A 24,459-nucleotide genomic window follows, 5' to 3' on the forward strand; every position below is an offset into this window, starting at 1 on the left:
TATTTGTAAATCAAGAAAATCTTTAATAAAATAAAATAAAATGGGTTTACATACAGCAACTGTGGGGGGGGGGGAGTATGGTGTAAACCTCTAAGCTACTCCGTTCAGCGTAGACACAACAAACAACACAAATAATTCTTACTACTTCATAATTTTTCTTAAACACCATTTGGTGACTTCCCTGAATCCCTCTCATCTGAATTTCAATTCTAATCTTCTTTAGCAGTTCCATTATTAGAAAAAAAAAACAAAAAAATTCCAATCTCAAATTTAACTATTTTCACATATTAACTATCTTTCTATACATCTATATCTACACACTAAACCTAACTCCTATTTCCACCCCGAAAGCCTATAACTCCTTCCCTAAGGCTTCTAAAATTTTAAATATTACAATATTTTTAAAGGTATATTTTAAACTTCTTCCCATCTTCTTCCACCGCCTCTTCTTCCTGGTCATGGAGTCTCCCAGTCAGTCCCCCAAGTTCCATAAAGTCCATCATTTTCATTTGCCAGTTGTCTATCGTTGGTATTTCTTGGGTCTTCCAATTCTTGGCAAGTAATAATCTAGCAGTTGTTGTGGCATACAGAAAGAATGTCACATCCTTCTTGGGGATTTCTTCCCCAAATGTTACAATAAAAAAGGCTTCTGGTTTTTCAATAAATGTGTTTTAAACACCTTTTTCATTTCGTTATAAATCTTTTCTCAGAAGTCTTTGACTTTGGGGCACGTCTACCACATATGGAAAAAGGTCCCTTCTTTCTCTTTACATTTCCAGCACTTATTATCTGATGTACAATACATTTTTGCTAATTTTGCTGGTGTTATGCACCATCTGTACATAATTTTCATCATATTCTCTTTCAAAGCAGTGCGTGCTGTAAATTTAAGACCTTTTTTCCATAACCTCTCCTAATCATTCAACATAATATTGTGCCCCACATCTTTAGTCCAATCAATCATTACTGTTTTAACTTGTTCATCTTTTGTATGCCACTCCACCACTGACTTGTAAAAATGGTATGAGAGACATTGCACATATTTTTGTAAATGAAGAAAATCTTTAATAAAATAAAAATAAAAATCAAGAAAATCTTTAATGAAGAAATATTTGTAAATCAAGAAAATCTTTAATAAAATAAAATAAAATGGGTTTACATACAGCAACTGTGGGGGGGGGAAGTATGGGGTAAAGCTCTAAGCTGAACGGAGTCTCCTTCTGCAGGTTGTTACTTTCATATACGTAGAGCACCATTTTGGTTGGAAGAAGCTTCCACAGATGCTCACCATCTTCTCTTGGCTACATTATGAAGCAGGTCCGACTTTCATTTCACTAGAGAGAGGGTGGGCAAGGAGGAAGGAAAGAGATGAACATGAAGCTAGGTCCAATTTGCTTGATAAGATGTGCCATGAGAATAGACCTAAAAACTGCAGTTCTGCTGCACATTCAAGCCCAGAAAACTCTTTTGAGAGTGCTAAGCGCTTCTCTCGCTAAATTGTCATGAGAGAAACCATGGTCAGAGAGGGGAGTTGGGAAATGACCCTGCCTATGTCCATGTTTATTTCCTATTTTGCATTTACTGTATATGTTAAAGGTAAAGGGACCCCTGACCATTGGGTCCAGTCGTGACCGACTCTGGGGTTGCACGCTCATCTCGCATTATTGGCCGAGGGAGCCGGCGTACAGCTTCCAGGTCATGTGGCCAGAATGACAAAGCTGCTTCTAGCGAACCAGAGCAGCACATGGAAACGCCTGTTTCCTTTACTGTATTTATTTATTCCTGTACTGTAAATAAATGAGCCAAAATCCGATATAAATGGAAAAGAGCTCAACACATTTTGTTTCAGCCCTCAAGTAAATTGACATCTCCATTCACACCACCCAAGATCTGAGAACATCCTACTTGCCTATGTTAATCCTCTCTTAACGCCATTTCTGAACCATTGATCTGTATGTGAATGATATACAGTATAACCAAAAGCCGTTCGGGGGTTCTCACTCCATCCTTCTTGTTACGTGAGTGAGCACCCTGTTGCAACAGCTTAATAAAAATCATGCTTACTAGCTGCTTTGCTTCTCAGTATTCTCTGGTTGGCCTCTGTTATTTTCTCCTACCGATGGAGAACCTACAAAGGACTCTACAAGGGCTCTTGTGTACCCCTTTAGGGAATAAGGGCAGGTTTTGTTTATTACACTAAGCTAGGTCAATGTTACAGCTAGGTTGGAGCGAAAGCAACAACCCTGGTTTTTTAATTATCTGCTAAAGTTTACAATATTGCCATCCCCAAAAACAGAATCTATTTTCCCCTTCTTAGGTGGCATGTCAGCAGAAAAAGTGCACTGTGGAGTTAACCATTACTGTGCTTTGCATCAACTGACTATTTAAAAATGCAGCAGCAACAGCTCAACTCAGCCAGATATGAATACAAGTATTTGGCATTTCTCAGTTTTGGAGTTCATGTAGGAAACCTGCCTGAGTAGGAAACTCCATTCCTTCTTCCCCAGCAGCCACCTCCATGTCTCCATCACCTCCTCTTTCATCTTCTCCATCACCTCCTCTTTCATCTTCTCTACCGTGTTTCCCACATTTTAAGACACCGTCTTATATTTATTTTACCCAAGAAAACAAGCCTATGGCTTATTTTCGGGGGGTGTCTTTTTTTAAAAAAAAAAATACTGTACACGTTGCTGCTGCTGGGTCCCACGGACTCAGGGCTCAGGACGTGCAGCAAGCCTCCTTCTCCTTCTGCCACGTTGCTGCTGCTGGAGGCGGCCTGCCGGGTTGGCGCCCAGCTGCGCTGGCACTGGGCATCGGAGAGAGCAGGAGACTGATCAGCCACTGCGGCATCGCGCTGCCAGAGACTCGCAGCCACTGAGGAGCTCGCGGCACTGGGGCTTGAGGGCGGCTCTCGCCTTGCCGCCCTTTCTCCCGCTCCAGGGGGAGACACGGCTTCCATCCCCCGTTGCCAAGGAAATGGCCCAGGGGAGAGACGCCAGAGCGGAGGGGCCGCCCGGCTGTTGCCACCGCCGAAAACGGCAATGCTTAGGGCCGCCTCCTCCTCGCGCGAGATGAAGTAAGGCCCCTCGAGCGGTCCAGGGCTCGCTTCCGAATGCGCAGGGATAGGGCTGCGCCATTAAACTGCTTGCAAACTCCTTGGAAAAAAGAAACGTGTCCTGCAGAGCCCAGATCAAGGAGGTGGCCTGCGGGGTTGTCGCCGCTCAGCACCGCGCAGAGCGCCGGATTAAGGAGCTGGTCTGCAGAGTCGGTGCCCAGCAGCGCGGCGCTGGATTGGGGAGGCGGTGCTTCGTGCGGAGCTGCTGGGCGCCGACCCTGCAGACCGGCTCCTCGATCCGGTGGCCTGCCGGGTCGGCGCCCAGAAGCACCGCCCAGAGCACCGGATCGAGGAGCCGGTCTGCAGGGTCGGTGCCCAGCAGCTCCGCACGAAGCACCGCCTCCCCAATCCAGCGCCGCGCTGCTGGGCGCCGACTCTGCAGACCGGCTCCTTAATCCGGCGCTCTGCGCGGTGCTGAGCGGCGACAACCCCGCAGGCCACCTCCTTGATCTGGGCTCTGCAGGACACGTTTCTTTTTTCCAAGGAGTTTGCAAGCAGTTTAATGGCGCAGCCCTATCCCTGCGCATTCGGAAGCGAGCCCTGGACCGCTCGAGGGGCCTTACTTCATCTCGCGCGAGGAGGAGGCGGCCCTAAGCATTGCCGTTTTCGGCGGTGGCAACAGCCGGGCGGCACCTCCGCTCTGGCGTCTCTCCCCTGGGCCATTTCCTTGGCAACGGGGGATGGAAGCCGCGTCTCCCCCGGGAGCGGGAGAAAGGGCGGCAAGGCGAGAGCCGCCCTCAAGCCCCAGTGCCGCGAGCTCCTCAGTGGCTGCGAGTCTCTGGCAGCGCGATGCCGCAGTGGCTGATCAGTCTCCTGCTCTCTCCCATGCCCAGCGCTGGCAGGCGGCGGCATGGCTTATTTTCAGGGTATGGCTTAAATTTTACAAAAGCTTTCAAATCCTGCCATGGCTTATATTATGACTACGTCTTAAAAAGGGGGAAACACGGTATCATCTCCTCTTTCATCTTCTCTATCGTCTCCTCTTTCTTCGTAAGTGAGCTTTCCTTCTACCATTTGCTGCAAAGTAATTTGTTTACAGAATTCATTAGGCACACAATAACTATCATTCTCTGGACACAAGAATAAAACACCAGCAAGCATCTGTATGAAGACCACATTAAATAACTATAAAAAAGGAAACGGAAAACTTACGAAGCTAGGGGAAATAACTATAAAATGTCAGAGAAACACATTAATACTCTTGTTTCTGCCACTTTTTTAAAGAAGAAAGAAATACTAAACGCTGTGCACTGCTGTTTTGTGTTTCTACTGTATAATTTTCAATGTAAGTTTTAATTTTGTCAAGTGTACACTTTTTGCAATCTGCTCTGGGACCATTTGGTGAAGGGCTGTCTATGTACAAATAAACACACAGATTGTAAAAAAGAGAATGAAAAGTTGTTTGCTTGATGGAGAAGGTAGAAGCCCTTCTCCATCAAACATGGCAAATTGTGCAAAACCAGAGATATATTTAAGCAGTTAAATAGCCATAGGCGACAAGGAATTGCAGGAAGATGAGTACGTGGGATTCTAGGCTGGTGTTTCATCCCTCCTCTGCACCCAGGACAGAAATGCCGCTGGAGGAACAGAGTTGTGTATCTCCTCTGCCAGCCAACAGTAGATTGGGGGGACGACGACCCAGACTACTAACTTGTGTGCTTATTTACAAGGCTGATATAAAACTCAAGAACAATGTCAAATTGTTGCAAGGACATGTTAGTATGGGACTTACATCTCCAGCAGAGTCAAGGAGTATAATCTTAATGCCCTCTCCACCTCTCATTGACTCGGGGGAATTCCAGACAAGCATACCAGGAGCTGGGCTTGAACTTTCTGGCACACCCCAGATCTTCAAAGAAAAAAGAAGAAGGTCTTCATATTTGAATGGTTAAATAGCACCTTTGCACAGGAAATTGTCCAATGCTTCCCCACCCACCAGTCAGATTCATTGGAACATCAACCCTAGGATGAGATTCTTCTAAGTTCTCTACAAACTTGGCTGTCTGTAAATTGCAAGTGATGTCATTGGAAGCATCAGCCTGTAACAAAAGGCAATTGTGGGGAGAAGTCTGTGGCATCAAATGCCAGGCAGAGATAATGGCATTCTGACAATATTGATTACAGCAACCATGTTCAAACTTTTTTGGGGGGGAGTAAATATTTTTTAATTAATTTTCAATTACATATATCCAATATAAATCACATTCTAACATTACCATATTACAATTACAATTCAAAAATAAACCAGTTGATAAGCCAGTTATACTTTTTAGGTGGCCTCCCGCGTGCTAGATTTCAAGGTAAGATAAATTCATTTAATTTTGCTTCCAAAAAACTTATTTAACCCAATTACATTTCAATCTTAATCATAACCCATTATACAAAACTACAATGTTTTTAACTTCCATTCATATTAGCACATTTACTAATTTGTATTTCTGCAAGCAAAGCTCTATATCCTTTTGTGATATTTATTTTGTATTTATAGTTATTTATTTTAGCAACTATGTTTGAACTTAACTGTGCATTGATATGGAACCAAACCACAGAAACACGCTAGTATAGTATAGACATACTTACCAGTACTGTAATCCGAAGTTATTTAAGAAAATGTATATTTTACTTGTTTGTACTAAAACCTCTAGCTATGTTGATCAAGTGGAATGGGGAAGATTGTTACAACAGGAATTCAATTTTACCTTTGTGGAAGCAAGTGTAAACACCATCATTGCTTCCCCCAAGGGGAAAGGATAGTACTTGAAATTTATATACATCTGGTCCCATTGAACTCGCTGTTGGAATTAGGATGAAGATATGGATAGGTATCTCCACTGGAGCCACTATTTGCATGCACCAGAACTGGATCAGGACCACAGAAATTAAAACAACTGGGTTTTGTGGTTTTCAACCTCCATCTCTAATGGATCAGCAGGCAATGAATGAATATATAACCAAACTACCAACACAAACATTTAATGCCTATAGAGTTAGAAGTGCAGGTGGATTCCCCCACCCCCTAGGAATTTGGTTCTGGGAGGTGTATCATCCAATACTGGCTCCCAAAACTTAAGGCTGGCAGAAGGAATTTAGAACAGTTTTGGCGAGCCTGCTTCTCCCCATATTACTTAGAAAGGCCTCACAGTTGTCCCTTGTTGACCATCCTTCAACTGCCTCCAGTCCCAGAACTTCTCCATGAGACCACCTCCCTTGCTTCTTTCAAATCCCTCCCTCTTCATAAGCCCCATAGGCCAAAGATCTGCCAGACCTGTTCTTCAGAAAAATGCCATGTACATAATGCCATGTACATAAATGGCACAGTACAATATTATTTTAAGCAAGTCCAAAACATTGTAGAGTCTACAAGCAGGTATTTTATCCCTCTTGGTTACTTAACCAGTTTCTGGGCCTTTATTAGGTGGTGTGTTCAATATTCTTACAAGGGGAAGCAAAGAAAAACACTGACATTTTAAAGTTTAGAGGAGAAGAAGAGAAGATTTTCACTCACTGTAAGTGATTGACCAGCACCAAGGGTACATTGAGCAGGAAACTCGTACATGACCGGTATGTCAGACTGGTTTCCATGCTGCCTTCTTGCGGTCCACCCACTTAGTGACTGCTCCTACAAGGAAAGCAGTGTTTAAAAGTTTAGACGGCTGGTTTTGAGTAACTTTTCACCTTTTAAGAGCCTCCAGTCTCATTATTTTCTGGGAGGAGTTCAAGCGTATACTGGGATATTGAGGTTTGTGCAATTAAAGCGGATTAAAGCGACCTGAGGAAGCTTATCTATCATCACCTCTCTTTTCTCTCAGGAGTCTTGGAAACTGCAAAGAAATGTTAGGAAGAGGCTGTTTGTAGGAGGGGACCATAACGCATGGTGTTTAATCTTTCCTGGGCAACTTCTATTCCACCATAGGGGGGGGGGGTCCAGATCCATGTTCACATAAAGTACTAGTCTAAAACCAGGTGAAGGGTGGGGTGGGGGAGAGAAAATAAAAGTGGCTAGGAAGTTACAGGTGGGAAATGAAGAGGCAGGTTGGTGGTGGGGAGGGTCAAGCAAACTGCCAATCATTTACCCCCCCCCCCGCAAAGCTCCAGAGCTGCTTTGTAGAGAAATGGCACCCAGGCCCGGCTCTAGGTGCACTCCCGGTGGCGCGGGGCGCCAGGGTGCCGGGCCAGCAGGGGGACGCAGCGTGGGAAAGCCGCGTGCTTTGAGGGCGGGGCCCGGAGTGATCTCCGCGCCTCAGCGCCAGGGCACCAGCCCTGATGGCACCCAGTTTTGGGAGAACACGAATTTGCCAGCTACACTAGAGCAAAGCCATGCATTCACCCCAAGGAGTTAATCATGTAAAAAATACCTCATCAGAATTGTTTCTGATTTTGACAAATTGTCCTTCTTTGTCAATATCTTCTATGGAAATACTTCCTGAATATGATGCATGCTGGACCATTTTGAAGCAAACGCTGCGGACTTGGCGTTCCGGTTCCTCCCCTGCCTGCATCCTTCTTCTCCTTCGCGGGAGGAGGGGGCTGTCCAGATTTGTGCTTGCAAGTGTTCCAACACTTTCTGAGCCGGGCCTGGGCACTCTTAACCTACAAAACAAAGTCACCTTTCAAATTAGGCAGCCACTGACGGCAGAACACCCCCCCCTCTCAATCTCTTTGCTCTTGACATTGAGCCATTCCCATGGTGTATGCGCCATGAAGTCAAATCTGTGTCATCCAAGAGATAACGGGGAGGTTGCTAAGGATGAAGCTTACACATAACCTTTGGCACTTCCTCTCCGCAAAGTGTCATCTCCCTGTAAGTCACCTTTCTTCCTAAATTGAATAGCCCTTAAAGCAGGCATAGGCAAACTCGGCCCGCCAGATGTTTTGAGACTACAATTCCCATAATCCCTGACCACTGGTCCTGTTAGCTAGGGATGATGGGAGTTGTAGGCCCAAAACAGGTGGAGGCCAGAGTTTGCCTATGCCTGCCTTAAAGTGTCGTGACCGTTCCTCATAAAGGAGTTCCCCTCCATCACCCCAATCGTTTTGGTTGCCCCTTCCTACATCTTTTCTACTGCTGCAATATCCTTTTCTTGGAAGTGCAGTGACCAGAACTGGACACAACATTCTTTTTATTCTTTTTAGATTTTAAAATTTACAATTAATCCAATATTTTACAATCTACATTCACATAGTTTTCAACTTCCCCTCCACTCTTCCCTGTGTTTATCTATTGCTGCTGTATGTTATAGTTAATTTATACATTCTTTCCTCCACCTTATTCTCAGTATAACTGTTACTGCTGTACTCACTCCACACCTGCTAGCATTTTAACATGTTTACAATAGGCTTTAATATATATTTTTTAAAAAATAATAATCTACAAACATTTTCCAATCCTCCTCGACGGCTGTCTCATCTTGCTCTCTGATTCTACTGTTAAACTTGCTATATGAAATATATAGAGAATGAATGAATCTTTATTTGCTTCAGTCATCGGCCATAGCAATAAAACAACAATACGATATACAAAGAATAGAACTAAAAGGTAAACTACAGTATATGAAATATATTAAATGGTGGCTTCTGAAGCCCCTCCCGACGTCATGCACCACAGTTGTTTTCAACCATGTGCATTGACATGGGCAAAGGGCTCTTTTAACCCCCTCCTCCCCAATGAGAAGACCAGCTCCCTTTTGAATAGCCCCTCCACTTACAATGGACATCAGTTTGCTTGTGTTTTTGGCAGCTGGCACATTAGAGGGTATTAAAGTGTGGCTGAAACATACAGTAAAAGGTGCAGAAAAGCTCCTCTTGCTGTTCACACTGGGTAGAAAGTGCCCTTTGCCCATGAGAGCCAATTCTGGTAAGATGTTCAGCTCCTGTTCTATGAAAAAGAAAGAAAGCCTCCTTTCAAGAACAGAATTCTATCACCAAGCTCACCGTTCTTCCTCTCTTTCTAGCATTGCCAAGGATGCCCTGATCTCCATATTCAGACCGAACCTCGGATCCAACTGTTGCATATACACTTCCTGCTGTACTTGCATACGCTGCTGCATTTCGGCAATCTCCCTGTTCTTGTCAGCTAGGAGTCTCTCTGATGAGCCTTGTTTGTCGAGAATGGTGTCCTCCAGCGTCCTTATTTTGGCCTGCAAATCTCCATTCCTGGCTTCCAACGCAGCAATCTTAGATTTCACAGAAAGGTCTTACTGTTAGGCACAGCGGAACAGAACCATACTAGCAGAGACCTCTATTTCACAAAGACCTTTTAGGAGCCTGTTCCCTCTCCAGGTAGATGTCATTTTACCTGGTTTCCAGCACATGTTTTACCTGTGACACCAGAGATTCAACTCTCATCTTTGCTTCTCTGAACTCCTCCTGAGCAACATTGGTCATCACACTACTCCTTGCCGCAGAAATCCGAAGCTCTTCCATCTGTGAAGATAGTACCGGTATTGGGTTAAAAAAGAAAATAAAAAGCTAACTAGGACTGCACATTTTAATTTGAATGAGTTTCTGTGCACACACATGAATAACAGTTCAGTTTAACACAGGATTGCCACCCTGTGTTCCTTCGGGAGGAATAATGGGATATATTATATTTAATATATTGTATTATATTATATTATATTATATTCATTATTATTATTATTAGACAATTCAGATGACTTTTATTATTATTTATTAAATTTTCATACTGCAGGTCTCAGGGCAGTTACAACATAAAATCACAATATAAAAACACTAAATACGTAATAAAAACAAAAACAACTCAATAATGCCCCCCCTCCCCAACACATTTTAGGCAGTATGTTCTACGATATTGTTCCAGGTGTTCACTTAAGGTGAAGGTTAGGCAATATGTAAATTAGTATTAAAAATAAATGCATCTGGCTGCAACTGGTGTGTGCAGGAGAATTATCCAAGGCGGTCAAGAGGAGGACACACTAGGAAGGTAACATGCTAAGCTGGAGAAACTATTTTCACCAAAATACATCATCTCCTTAGAAACAGGTTGGGGAAAGCAGTGGCATAGTAATGGGGGGGGGCGTGCCGCTCCGGGCGGCAGGCTGAGCAGGGGGTAGCAGGCTGGACGGGAGTGACTACCTCCAACGACTGCTGCCGCTGCAAGCACCCCTCGCTGCCCACGTGTGTTGCGGAAAGAGCTCCGGCAGCTCCTGAGCCCAGCTCCTCCATGGCGTCTCCTCCCTGCCGGAGGAGCCGCCCTCCGCCGGCAGCGCAGCCCTCGCCTGCCTCCATGATGGCCCTGAAGAAAGCCAGGTGGCGGGCATGTTGCGTTGTTACATGGTGGGGTATCGCCACCCCCCTGCGCCTCCAAAGCCGCCCGCTGCACCTCCAGGCTAGCTGAGTGGGCTTTTTGCTGGAGTTTTGTAGCTGGCCTGGAGGCGTGGCAGGCAGCTTTGGAGGCGGGGGGGGGTACCCTCTCCAAAGCTGCACACCGCGCCTCCAGGCCAGCTACAAATCTCCAGGTAGAAAGCCCACTCAGCGGAGTTTTGTAGCTGGAGGCGTGTGGCAGAGGTGAGGGGTGGGGCGCGGCCCCGGATGACACCCCCTCCAGGGCGGTGCCCAGGGCGTACCGCCCCCCTGCCCCCCGCTTGCTCCGCCCCTGGCCACCTGCCCATAGGAAACAAGAAGAGATCAGGTCTCTACTAAGAATGATGGGACAGCAAGGCATCCCAATCCAATGAGCAGTACAGACAGACAAACCACTCACTTTGGCACCTAAGTTTTGCTCCATCTGATTTTTATACGCCAAAATATCTTGTTCGTGTTCCTTTCTGAGCTCTTTGTAAGCATTCAACAGCTTATTCTCTTCCTGCTGATGTTGAGACTGCATTTCTCGAATCTTGTCCTCGTGGAACTTGTTCTTGTACTTTATTGCCTAGGAAGAGAAGGGAAATACAGCAGGGAGGAAGGATTTAAGAGGATTTAAGACGAAGTTTTCAATGGCTGCGCTTTGCAAGACAAATTTTTCAGCGCCCCCCCCCCCCGGGCCACCCGCACTTCGCAAGACGAAATTATCGCTAGACGAAGCGACTCACGGCACGAATTGAATGGAATACAAGACACTATTTCAGTGGCTTAGCACATGGGTAGGCAAACTAAGGCCCGGGGGCAGGATGTGGCCCAATTTCCTTCTAAATCCGGCGATTGGTTGGTCCGGGAATCAGCGTGTTTTTACATGAGTAGAATGTGTCCTTTTAAATGCATCTCTGGGTTATTTGTGGGGCCTGCCTGGTGTTTTTACATGAGTAGAATGTGTGTTTTTATTTAAAATGTATCTCTGGGTTATTTGTGGGGCATTGGAATTTGTCCCCCCCCAATAATAGTCCTGAGAACAGGGGTCCCCAGATACGGCCCTGAGGATCTTTTATGTGGCCCCTGGGGACGCCCGCCGCCCACTGCCGCCGCCCGCTCTTACCGGCGCGGTGTGGCACAGCTGCCGACTTCCAACCCGGAAAAGGGACGGAAATAGCTTGTGCGCATGCGCAAGCGTCATTTCCAGTGTACTTCTGGGTTGGAGGAGGCTTCCGCCCATGTGCACAAGCTATTTCTGGCGCTTTCCAGGTCGGGAGTATGCCAGAAATAGCGTTTGCGCATGCGCATGGGCGCGCACGGCCACGCGCTCCCGCGCCTCCGCGCGCGCTCCCCCACCCTCTGGCTCACCATGCAATTGGCGCGGCGCACATCCAGCCCAAAGCCGGGTAAGTTTGCGGACCCCTGCCTTAGAACAACCGTGGGCTCCCAGAGACGAGACTGTGCCCACTTTGTTTCTCCTCTGGTCCTGCTAAACTGCTGCCAGCTAAGCCATAGTGTAGCCTAGCACGTCATCCAAACCATAGCTGCCAAGTATCCCGTTTTCGCCGGGAAACCTCCTTTTTTTCTACCATTTCCCGGTGGTCTCCCGTATAGGTTTTTATCCTGTTATTCTCCCTTAAATTCGCTTCTGTCGGCGGTCATTTTTCTGGTGCTGCTTTGCCCTTCTATGGGCATCAGAAAATGGCGCCGCCGATGCCAGAAGTCACTTTTACGCATTTCCGGTCATGCGTAGAAGCGACTTCCGGCACTGGCGCCGCCATTTTCTGGTGCCCATAGAAGGGCAAAACGCCACCAGAAGTTGCATCTACGCAACTTTCGGTGTTGCGGGCTGCCGGCCCCGGATTTTTCCATCCAGGACTTCGCAGGTATGATCCAAACCCAAGTTTGTGGCTTGTTTCTCTAGAGTTACTGATCAAGGCTTATTAGAAAGCAACAAACCTTGAACCTTGGTCCAGCTCTGCAGCCCTTTAAATACTACCCCAAATGGAGCCCTGGGTGGGAGGTGGGGGGGAGGAGGATCCCAAATAGGTCATGGGCTGACGTAGGGTGGGGGGGGTAGATTACCCACAGCAACACACTTGGGGGCACGGCAAGGGGTTTTCGCTTTATAATTTAGTGGCCGTTGTGTCACATGCGAGGCTCCGACGGCCATTTTAAGTAAGGGCAGTCGTGCCCCTTTTAACCTAGGCTTTACCGTGTTTCTCCAAAAATAAGACACCGTCTTATATTTATTATTCCTAAAAAAACCCCCACATTGGCTTATTTTCAGGGGATGTCTTATTTTTTATTACGCGTCCAGCCTTGCCTCTTCCTTGGGGCCCTCCAGAACTGCGCCTATAACTATTTCTTATTTTTGGGGTATGGCTTATATTGCACAAATGCTTAGAAATCCTGCTATGGCTTATTTTATGGCTATGTCTTATTGATTGCAAGCCTCTGTGTCTTCTTTAAAAAAACCCAACAACCATTCACTTTCTCTCCCCAGTTTAAGTCCTCAGATATTTGCAGTGGCCACCCCCACCCCATTTTCAATCCCCTACCTTCCCCTTGCCACTTCCTGGGTTTTTTATGGAACTGAACAACTCGGGTGCTTCAGAACGCGCCTTCTGTTGCCAGGCCCTTACAGGGCCCGGTCCAGGTAGATAATGTGGCCCTGTTTTTAAACCTTTTGTTACTTTTTTCATTTTACTGATTGCATGCTGGGAAATAGAAACTAGAAGCTAACAGTTCCTTCTCCAAGGGTGGGGGCCAAGGTATGGAGATACATGGGGGAGGGGCCAACATTCCCCAGGGACAACAAAGGGATAGGTATCCTACCGAAACACAGGGATGAGCCAGGGTGGAGGGAGGAGGGGCAGGATACGTCATGGATCGGGACGGTGTGGGGGGGATCACAGGAAAGAACTACAGCAATACGTGGCCACTGGCCGGGTCAGCTAGTTTTAAATAAAAGGACACATTCTACCCATGTAAAAACACCAGGCAGGCCCCACAAATAACCCAGAGGTGCATTTTAAATAAAAGGACACATTCTACTCATGTAAAAACATGCTGATTCCTGGACCGTTTGTGGGCGGGATTTGGAAGGCGATTGGGCTATATCCGGCCCCCGGGCCTTCTTAGTTTGGGGACCCCTGGTTTATCCTATTCATGCTAGGAGAGGGGCAAAATAGGAACAATAAAACACAGTAACCCAGGGTTATCATCATTTTTGGCCCTCCACTAATAGAGTCACAAAAATCAAACTATTTCACCAAGTTATTGATCTTAATTTTAGTGTTTTAAGTTAAACAGCAGCTGGAATTAAGGAAGTCTAAGATTGCAGAAGTACGTACCTCTTCATGGAGGGTCTTTAGAAATGCCACTTTTTTCTGCAGGGTTTCCACTTTCATTTCTGCATATTTTCTATTCAACATCTCATTGTGAAGTTGGCTTTTGGAATCATTCACCATTACCTTGAGCTAGGAAAGGAGAAAGTTAGCAAATGATTTGTGCTTCCCTTAAATACTTCCTAGACTCCTGTTCAGCTACAGTGCTTAATAAGCCAAAAGGAGAACCTTGGGAAACCAACATGTTTTAACAGAACTCGAATAGACCGGTGTAGACACAGAGAGCAAAATACATTAATGGATCAGTTGTGCATCTGTGTACGTCTGCCTTTCTTTTTTGGATTTCTGCTAGTGCAGACTTTGTGTTAGGCCCAGTACTATTTTTCTAGGAAAAACAGGTGCTGAAACTCGCCATGGACACATCCCTTGTTCTCTTATAATGGCAATGTTGCCCACCTGAGAGGTGCCAGAACTGATTTTTGGTGAGTTCCGGCTGGGGGAAAAAAAAGCACTGGTTAGTTAGGCCATAGCTTTCAGACTATGTCCCAGAAAATGTGAGGCTACATATATATATGTAGGTCCCAACTCCTGCCAACCTAGCAGTTCAAAAGCAAGTCAAAGTGCAAGTAGATAAATAGGTACTGCTACAGTGGGAAGGTAAACGGCGTTTCCGTGTGCTGCTCATAGCTGCCAAGTTATCCCTTTTTAAAAGGGATTTTCCCTTATGCTGAATAGGCTTCCTCGCGAGAAAAGGGAAAACTTGGCAGCTATGGTGCTGCTCTGGTTCGCCAGAAGCAGCTTTGTCATGCTGGCCACATGACCTGGAAGCTGTACGCCGGCTCCCTTGGCCAATAACTCGAGGTGAGCGCTGCAATCCCAGAGTTGGTCATAACTGGGCCTAATGGTCAGGGGTCCCTTTACCATATATATATATATATTGCTTATTCATCATACAAACAAGCATTGAATAAAATGAACAAATAATACAAAACCAGAAGAAAATACAAAAACAAATTTACAAGGATATAAACATAATAACATAAACTACAATCAAAAATGTAAAACATATTCTCCTTTAAAAAAGGAAAAAGGAACAAAAAATAATACCCCCGGAATAAGAAAAATAAGAAGAATAAAAAAGTGACTTCCAACTAACTCCATGTGGATCTTTACTCCTCATATCACTGGTTGTCTGTAATGATTAAATTTTTGGAGAAATATTCCAATTACCTGTGAGATTTTTTTATTCTAAGCTAAACCAAGTATGGATCTGGGAATCAGTTCTCTTCATATAATTTATAATGGCTTCCCACTCTCTCCTTATTTTCTCATTAGAATAATTTCTTATTAAAACTGTAAGTTTGGTCAGTTTAAGATATTCTGACAATTTAAGAGTCTTAGGATGAATTCAGACCATATACTTGCCCCACCACTCAAAAAATCCTGGTTTAACCCTCACAGAGCTACCATTCTCAGCACCCTTAAAGTATAATTCCCAAGGTTCTTTGGGTGCAGGGAGGAACTGTGCTTTAAATGCATGTTCTGTACCCAGCCAAAGTGTACATTTTTAGATGTGCCATTGCAGGGCTGTAACTTTGCAATAAAACCATGGCGAGAGCCCCTTCCCCATCCAAGTTTGGAAACTACTATCGGACTCAGGAGCAACTTCACTTCTGGGGGGGGGAGGGAGCAGCTTCCAGGGGGCAAATTTAATTGGGACCACAGTATGGGAGGAGGTAAAAACAAAGGTAAAAAAGGAGGAGGTAAAAACAAAGCTCCTATCAGTTGTGGAGGGGAAATCAGGTGAGTGCGACTGCAGTGCCCAGACAGGGGCACAAGGAGGCCTTAGATATCAAAAGGCTCCATAAGCCCCCAGTGACCTTCCAAATCCAGGTAAGCTCTGCTGCCCCTGGAACTTCTCACCTCTCAAAATGCACAGAACATTTTACTTGTGACCTGAATATCTATTAACAACCTTTGTCATTTCAGCAGGACAGTTTTTAGACTTTACAAAACAAACCCTTACAGAGGCAATTTCATGCTCCGACTCCTGAAGATCATTCTGCAGGCTTTGCTGTCTACTCAAGGATGTCATCAATTCGCCCTCTTTGTAGTGCAGCTGAGTAGTGAGACCTTTCACACGAGCGTCTGCCAGGCTTAATTCATTCTCATTTTTAGAATTCCTGAGAACAAGCAGGTTGCAAATGTAAACAGAAGGCTTTGCGTCTCAACAGGTATGGCTTTTAGCATTTTTAAATCAAATTCGGATATCACAAGCTCTGTCGTTAGGAGGGAGAGTGAAGGATGGATAGGATGGACCCAAAACTAACTGCACTTTCCTGAGAGTAAGCCCTGCTGAATCTAATAGGACCTTACTTCTGAGTGGACAATAGGACTGCAGCAAGAAACACAGTTGGGAATTAGGGCTTTCTCTTTTACCATATATCCCTGCTTTTCAAATACCGGTAAATGAAGCCAAAAGAGAGACAACAGTGCTTAAATGCACAGATGTTTAAATGCACTTACTTGCAGGCATGCTAAAAACCATGGTAGCATTTTGAACCACAGTATATTTCATTCGCATAGCTGCCAAGTTTTCGCTTTTCTCGCGAGGAAGCCTATTCAGCATGAGGGAAAATCCCTGTAAAAAAGGGATAACTTGGCAGCTATGCATTCGGAGGGAGGGAAGGAGCTGAAGCATAAAAACTGCAGTTAGCTCTTGAAGAAGAAGACGATGTGGGGAATAAGGGGAGGAGAAGTGGGGAGAGGGAGATGGGGAGGGAGCACAGAGGTGAGTGGGGAGAGACAGAGAGAGAGAGAGAGAGAGAGGCTGCCGCTTTATTTCCATGCATGAAGGAGGGATGAAAGCCCCCCACAACTGCCCCCTCACCGACTCCACCCATGGACACCTTTAACTTCAGAAAACTTGAAATCTAAGAGCCATTGTTTTAAGAAGAAAAGAGAGCGAGATGAAGGAAGGCACTCACCTGGAGAGCAGCTGGCTGTGCTCCTTTTGCAGGCTCTCCAGCTCCACTTGCAGAGTTGCCCTTTGCAATACTTGCCTGTTGAGGTTCTCGCGCACCGCGGCCAGCTCTTTCGCATAGTCGCTACGTAGTTTACTCAGCTGAGCCCGACTGTCTTCTTCACACCAGCGAAGTAATCTATTTCTTGCTTCCAGGCTGCGGACACGCTCGAGGTAGATGGCTAGGCGCTCATTGAATTGCCGCAGCAGCTCCTGCTGCTGCTGCACTATAGGTATGCTGTCTGACATTGTTGCTGCTGGCTGCAATGGTAAACTGGCTGGAGAGAAATTGCAGGAAGTTACGTATCCTGAGAAAGTGGCCTTGACAAACTGATAACGTACTGGCTGTTTTGAGAACCAGGGAAGGCAGAGTGAATTGTCCCTGAGACAAAGACAATTTTTTGTCACAGTTGCAAGTGTTATTTTCTTTTTCTTTTTGAAAATAAATTTTTATTCATTTTTCATAAAGATATTAACAGTCATTCACATTACAAGTAGTTCAACCTGTTTGACTTCCTTCCATCCCAGCCCCAGAAACAATGCCATTCTAGCAGTCACTATGTGCTCCATCAGCAGAAACAGTGAGTTGAGGTTACAGTACTGCCTTAAAGGTAAAGGGACCCCTGACCATTAGGTCCAGTCGTGACCAACTCTGGGGTTGCGGCGCTCATTTTGCATTATTGGCCAAGGGAGCCGGTATACAGCTTCCAGGTCATGTGGCCAGCATGACAAAGCCGCTTCTGGCGAACCAGAGCAGCGCACGTAAACACCGTTTACCTTCCCACTGTAGCGGTACCTACGGTATTTATCTACTTGCACTTTGATGTGCTTTTGAACTGCTGGGTTAGAATGTGCTTTTGAACTGCTGCCCTAGGCTCAGTGGTTTAACCCACAGCATAAAGTGTATTTTATCCCTGCAAGCAGCCTTTGTTCAACCTTACCAAAGATCCTTCCCGCATGCAGCCCAGATCCAGTGCCAGCTTCTGAATGCCAGTTGCTGGGAACTGCAGGAAGGGAAAGGCTGCTCCTGTGCTCAGATCCTGCTTGCAGGTTTCCCAAAAGGGGCATCTGGTCAGTCACTGTGAGAACAGGATGCTCAACTAGATGGGTCACTGTACTGATCCAGCAGCAGGCTCTTCTGATATATGTATGGTATTTGGATTGCTATTTTCAGGTCCCCCCCCCCCGAAGCCTTTCCAGTTATCACCCTATATATCTGGGATGGGGAAGGGCAGGGGGCGTAGCCAGGATCAAAACTAGGGGGGGGGCAAGCCATGGTCGTTCAGGGGCGGGGCCAAGGCACAGAAGGGGAGGGGCCATAAGTGGGCGGGGCTAAAGGGCCAACGGGCCTGATGACATCGTGGCGGTGGCAGCAGCGGCCACCTTGTGCTTCTGGGGCTGGTAGCGTTGGCGGCTACCCTGCTTGGCTGGAGAGGACGGGAGGGTCGGGCAGGCGAGAGGGGGTGGCAGGGCGGGCGAGGGCGAGGCAAGACACGGCCGCAGCCACGACGGCTCCGAGGCGTTGCTGCATATCAGCATAATATTTCAACCATGGTTCAAGCCCCACCTTAGGAAAAAAATCCTGCATTGCAGCGGGTTGGACTAGATGACCCTTGTGGTCCCTTCTGACTACAATTCTACGATTCTATTGATATATTACCATACCATATGCATCGTTCTGCTTTCTTGAATTGTCCTACTCCTAGGCATAGCAGCCAACTCCTAGAGGCCTAGGTGCCCCCCCCCAATTACTGGTAAATACCGTATTTGAAAGAGTCATCCCCCCATGTTGATGGGCTTTCTATGTGGGGCTTATCTGCCCCCCCCGTATTTTATTAAGGATGGAAGAGGGAGGGAAGGAAGGAAGAAATAGAGAGAGGGATAACTCATATTTGTGGGTGCCTCTGGGTGACGCTGTGATGCTGGAACTCTGCATGTACAGGAGCCTTGTAAGCAGCTTTCTCTCTGCTTGATTTACAGCAGGCACGTCCAACAGGTAGATTGTGATCTACCAGTAGATCACTGGATGTCTGTGGTAGATCACTGGTAGGTCACTGGCACCCCTAAAAAAGCTCACCCAAAATTTTCCTCCTCCCTCAAAAAAATTGAACTATGACCTGAAGCCCTAAACAAAAATGGGCCTCCCTCCCTCCTAAAAGAAGCTCAACAAGTTTGACCTAAACCCCAAAAAACAGGGCTTCCCTTCCTTTAAAAAAAACTCAACAGCTTTGACCTGAACCCCCCAAAAGGGGGTAGATCACCCCCAGTTTTAAACTCTGAGTAGATCAGAGTCTCTTGGGAGGTGGCCACCCCTGATTTACAGTATACAGATGCAGGAGGAGGGGCAGACTGGAACACCAATGCTTTTTATAAACATCACTGTGTCTGTCTTGCTAAAGCAAAGCCCTTTCCACTTCAGTTTTTGGAGGGGAAAAGTGCTGGTTATGGTCTGTAAAATACATTATTTTTTTTGCTTCTGGGGGGGCAGCTGCCCCCTCCTGCCCCCCCTGCCTATGCCCATGGGGAAGGGGCTCAGAGGTCTGCTAGTCCTGGGGGCCATCTCCCCATGGCCTGAGCGAATACCAGGGACCCCACCACTCGCCAAGCTGAGACCCTCAAAGAAGAAGAAGCTGCCACCGCCGCCTCCCCATCGCGAGGGAGCAAAAGATGGGAAAGGTGGGGTGGCGTAGCGCAGGCGAGTGAGCCCCCCCAGCTGCAATCCTACAGCGGCAGCGGCGGCTCCCCCGCCCTCAACGCCCCTCTCTCGGCAGGGGCAGCAAGGGAGAGCGGCTGGGGGGGGGCGCATTGGAAAGAAGGAAACAGCAGCCAATGCCCGGAGAGGGCAATGCACGCGGGGGAGCGGAGAGCTGTGCCGCTCCCCAAGGCGGCTCCTTTCCTATTGCCCGGGGTGGGGGCGGCGAGGAAGGGCCGCTGCTGCTGGGCTACTCCTGCCACCGGCAATCTGGCGCAAACGCCCCCACGCAGCTTCCTTTCAGCAGCCGTGACCACCGCCTTCGGGCGCCGCCCCCCACTCCTCCTTTGCGGGCTTCTGCTGCTTCTGCCCGCAATTTGACATGCACTTTGCACTTTGACATGCTTTTGAACTGCTGGGTTGACAGGAGCTGGGACCGAGCAATGGGGGCTCACCCCGTTGCGGGGATTCGAACTGCCGACCTTCTGATTGGCAAGCCCTAGGCTCAGTGGTTTAACCCACAGCATAAAGTTCATTTTATCCCTGCAGCAGCAGTATAATTCATACTTCATCCATTGTTATTTTCCTAATTTTACCGGAATCTCTACTGATTGCAAGTGTATTGTCCAAGCTTGCTAATATATCGATTTATTTACATTATTTTACATATGTAACACAAATATTTCCCATTCTTTTTTGTAATTTTGGCATACTTATATTTCACCAGAAGGTGATTATCAAGTGACTCATGATTAAGATCGTGCTCACTTTCCTCACAGGCTCCTTTTTGTCTCAGAGATTGTATTTTCAACCTCTTTTTAAATATCCAGGCATCCTCAAGTGCTGCCTGCTTCCCCACCGCTACCATCCATATCTACCCTACATGTCTCCTGAATTTTTTTCATATTAGTCACTCTCATCCATTTTTCCTCCCTCCCTTGCTTCAAGACATTCACCGCTTCTGTTACCAATGGCTCTATCTTAGGAGTCGATTCTGACACCATTTCAATATTTTCATCCATTCGGGCTCAAATCTCGTCTGCTAAATTATCCCAAATTTCCTTCATCTCTTTAATCAATTCTTCTTTCCACGCAGAGAAAAGTCCCCCCCAATTCCAAGCAAACATTGTCCCTTGACACGTTTTAAACTACTCAAAATACTAAGAGCCGAGCGAAATTAACGCAATTCACTCTGCCTTCCCTGGTTCTCAAAACAGTCAGTTTTACAACAGTGCCTTATCACTTTGTCAAGGCCACTTTGCACCATAAGCTTAAGGCGGCCCTGTTTATGGAGAGTCACAAACTGACCAGGAGGCTCTTCACATCAGATCCCATACTAGTGGGGCACCAGGGGTGTAACCCCGGATTTATGTTAAGGGAGGCAGGCTTCATGTTAGGGAGGAGGCAGAACCTCAGTTAGGGTTTGTTTTTTTAAAAATTGATTTACTTGATTTGTGGGGCAGTTGCCCCACTGTCGTCCCCTGCCCTCGCACCGGCTACCCCATTTGGGGAACACGTATCACCACCACCGCTTTTTCTCTTGGGGGGGGGGCATTGACAGAACAGGATGTGCTCGCTCGAGCGCGCCCAACGTTCCTCAGAAAACACGGACATTCTATTCTACATGAGTAGAACGTCCCTGGTTTCTGAGGAATTCGCATTTCCATGCTACTGTTCGGTAGTGGCGACGGCTTCCTTCGCTCCCTATCCCCGCCTCCCTATCCCCGCCTCCTCTTTTCCCTCCCAGCCCGGCTGCTGGTGCCTCCTCCTCCTCCGCCTGCTTCTTCTCCTGTCAAAGCCCGAGCTGCTGTCAGGCAGCCGCCTCTCCTCCTCCCGAGGAGGCCTGAGCAGGTAAACAGCGGCCTGCCTGAGAAAGGGAGACCCTTCCCCGCATTTGGCCTTGGTCACCCCGAGCCTCTTAGGCTTGCAGAGAGGACGATGAGCGCGGGGCGGGGGCAGCCTTGGGCCTAGTTGGGGGGCCCGAAGCACCGGCCTCGCCTGGCCCGCCGCCCCGGAGAAGTACGTTCCAGGAGGGAACGGGGAGGTAGGTGGCCGTCTTGGAGCTGGGCCGATGCAAATTGTACCCCCACCCCCACCCCCCAAAAAATCGGTACGGCGGAGCCATCAGCCACTTGAAAGTTGGGGTTTTCTGATGTTGACCCAAGGAGCGAATGAGGGGAGGGGGCAGCCCTTTTAATGCACACCCCCGTTAACTTGAGTGGTGGGAAGAGGAGGTCCAAGTTGATTTTTCTTTAAAAGCACTCATTAATGTATCAACCCACCCACCCCCATTATTATGGGGAACAACTGCTGTTTTTATTCCTATGGGGGGCATTATTAATGCATCAGTCTATGTGGAGATACTGGGAGAGGTGGATGCCTTTATAATTTTATTAATACTATTACATTTGGGTTTGTGTGGGGAGAACCTGTCACATGTGCTTAATTTGGGGTGGGGCAGCCAGCTGTGCACATTCATTATTTTTAATGGAAAATCTAATTGGGGGGAACAGCTCCATACAGGTTCTTGATCCTCTCGGTCTCACCCACTTTTGTAATGTGACATTACTTTTTGGGAAGTGGGGTATGAAGATGGATTTAAAAATATTTTCTTCAGATGTTTCCTCTTGAAAGGTGGATTTCTTTGGTTGTGGATTTGTGTTTGCATTGTTGTTTAATGAGTTACTCTGAAAGGAAGAGTTTGTTTCAAAGTTCTGATCGCTTAATATTGGTTAGTTACTGTTTAACATGGTTTTGATGTCCCTTTTCTGTGGAGTGGTCTGAAATTTATACCCTTCAATTGTCTATAATTATGTACATTGAATCTGACTGCCAGCATGGAACTGGGATAGTGATGGTATTTCAGCATTAAATTATAATGTAGATATAATATGTCCTATAGTAATAATAATAATGATGATGATGATGATGATGATGACACTGACACAAGGGCAATCATAGGAACATGTCTGGGTCACATATAAGAAGAGCCTGGCAGTGGGATAAGGCTGAAGGCCCATCTAGTTGAGCATCCTGTTCTCTCAGTGGCCAACCAGATGCCTTTGACAGTGATGGGGACCCTGTGACCCTCCATATGTTGTTGGGACTCCAACTCCCATCAGCACATGTGGGTTGTAGCTTAGTAACATCTGGAGGGCCACAGGCACCCCACCCTTGGTCTATAGGAAGCCTGCCATGCAACAGTACTCTTCCTATTTGTGATTCCCAGCAAATAGGCATTGTCACTAGTACCCAGTGATGTAGCCTTATCCTCCAGGAGTTTGTCTAACCTTATTTTAAATATAGGAAACTTGATGGTGGAAAGCATTGGTTTGGGATAATACTCAAGAGTGTTAATGTGACAGCTGGACCATGTGGTCGAGGTGGACTTGATGTTTCTTAATTAGGGCAGAATATGCCCTTACAGGATGTCAATTATGCCCTTTGGGTGGCAACAGAGGGCTTGTGTTGGGAGTTGCCCCACTCTTTGCTTGGAAATCTCAAGGATGCAAAAATTCAATGGAAACTGGATTTCTGATGCTGTATCTTTTTGTTTTAAATTTGGGTAGTTTGAGGGAACACTGGAAAAACTGTGGCTTTGTGTTGCGTAGGCAGACTTGTGTACCTGCACCCAGATAAAGCTAAATAAAAAATTCCTTCAGTAGCACCTTAAAGACCAACTAAGTTTATATTTTGGTATGAGCTTTCGTGTGCATGCACACTTCTTCAGATACTGTGAGGTTCATTTGTTTTTGCCCTCTTCTGCCAGTACTCAGAATAACGATCTGTTCCCTTCCCACAGTAGCTGGGAATCGCTGCCTAGGGGAAAATTAATCCCTACAGTAACAACCATTTTTGGTTGATTTAGCAGAGCCTAAAGGATTTTGTCTGCTTGCTAGTGTTAGCACCCTCAAGTGGCAGAGATACCAGCTGCACATACACATTTAAAGCACATGGCTTCCACCACCACCCCACAAAAAAAGAAAGAATTCCAGGAATTATATTGCTAAGGGTGCATTCATACCAAAGTGGCAGTTGGTTCAAGACTAGGATATATCTATGCAATATAATATGGACTTCCAAGTCATTAGAAGTCATGGTTCCACTTTATTATTCACTCTATTGCAGCTTTCCTCCACAAACTAGTCTCTTCCGGCTGGTTTTGACTACAACTCCCCAAATATCCCTAATGTTGTGTGCAGTTTTTCCAGTTTCTGAGTGCTTTGTTTCATGGGTCATCAGACATGTACTAAACCATCCTTTGAATCTAGGATATAGAAGTGTGTTTCAATACCTGCTCTCCTGCAACAGGAGATTGTGTCAATCCATACAAGTTTTCAAGTTCAGGTAGATTCCTTGGTAGATTACCATTTTTCTCCCTCCAGTGACCTGAAGTCAGCTCCAGGTTATGCCAAGCTAGGGCCATGCTAGCTAGAGGTCAACTCTGCACTGGAATGTGACAGGCTGATACATATATGAAGCTCATTGGGTGACCTTCATTCAGCTTTCCACTGCCTCTCAGCCTAACCTTCCTCACAGGGTTGTTGTGGGGATTAAACAACAAAGGGGAGAACCATGTATACTACATTGAGCTCCTTGGAGAAAAATGTGGGATATGAATGCAACAAACAAACAAACAAACAAAACAAGATGGGCTTGTGGTTCAGCTCCTCTCATTTTAAACAAAAACAGATGAGCAAGCTGAATGTGAAAACAATCTGACCTGTTTTGCTGGAAGAATGGCAAACCTTTTCATTGCCTTTGCTAGCTTGGAGTGATATGATTCCGGACTTTCAGTTTATTTTACATATGTAACACAAACCCGCTACTCACTGCTCCGGTGATAAGGAACGCAGACTATCCGTGCACTTCCTCCCCTGGAACGCAGGAACCGGTGACTCCCAAGCAGGCGAAATTCCTCAGGATCAGCTGCTGCAGATTGAGGCCTGTTTAGGTGCCTGTTGGAATATTG

General features: G+C 46.5%; 2 protein-coding genes across 12 annotated transcripts in view; one reads left to right on the forward strand and one right to left on the reverse strand.

The window, feature by feature from the left end:
• Window positions 1-24,454, reverse strand: LOC148686626 (lamin-A-like). The gene is made up of 13 exons (XM_088665308.1): window positions 24,321-24,454; window positions 16,761-17,073; window positions 15,800-15,956; window positions 13,780-13,905; window positions 10,839-11,006; window positions 9,434-9,538; window positions 9,047-9,288; window positions 7,471-7,705; window positions 6,621-6,734; window positions 4,848-4,964; window positions 4,063-4,132; window positions 2,476-2,573; window positions 1-1,334 (listed from the first exon to the last, which is right to left on the reverse strand). Exons 2-13 carry the CDS (start codon window positions 17,042-17,044, stop codon window positions 1,332-1,334), a joined length of 1,719 nt encoding a protein of 572 aa, XP_088521434.1. The 5' UTR covers window positions 17,045-17,073; window positions 24,321-24,454; the 3' UTR covers window positions 1-1,331.
• The window catches only part of USP20 (ubiquitin specific peptidase 20), a 114,247-nt gene that overhangs the window by 21,919 nt on the left and 67,869 nt on the right, over window positions 1-24,459 (forward strand). Inside the window, exon 1 of one of the 11 annotated variants that reach the window (XM_088665279.1) lies at window positions 21,205-21,338. The exons of 8 other annotated variants lie outside the window; for them this stretch is intronic. The gene's annotated coding sequence lies outside the window, so the exon portion shown is untranslated. Of the gene's footprint in view, window positions 1-21,204; window positions 21,532-24,459 lie in introns of those variants that run through there. 2 more of the 11 variants (XM_088665278.1, XM_088665280.1) reach the window with 2 other exon arrangements.

Source organism: Zootoca vivipara, chromosome Z2 (assembly GCF_965207765.1).
Source record: "Zootoca vivipara chromosome Z2, rZooViv2.hap1.1, whole genome shotgun sequence".
NCBI classification, from domain to species: domain Eukaryota; kingdom Metazoa; phylum Chordata; class Lepidosauria; order Squamata; family Lacertidae; genus Zootoca; species Zootoca vivipara.

Excerpts from the sequence above, each read along its gene's own strand:
- LOC148686626 (XM_088665308.1), bottom strand. The coding sequence starts at position 17,044 with ATGTCAGACAGCATACCTATAGTGCAGCAGCAGCAGGAGCTGCTGCGG. Across the intron at positions 11,007-13,779 it reads TAAAGACCCTCCATGAAGAG|GCAATAAAGTACAAGAACAA; the intron begins GTACGTACTTCT and ends TTCTCTTCCTAG. Across the intron at positions 4,965-6,620 it reads GTGCTGGTCAATCACTTACA|ATCTGGGGTGTGCCAGAAAG; the intron begins GTGAGTGAAAAT and ends TTTTCTTTGAAG.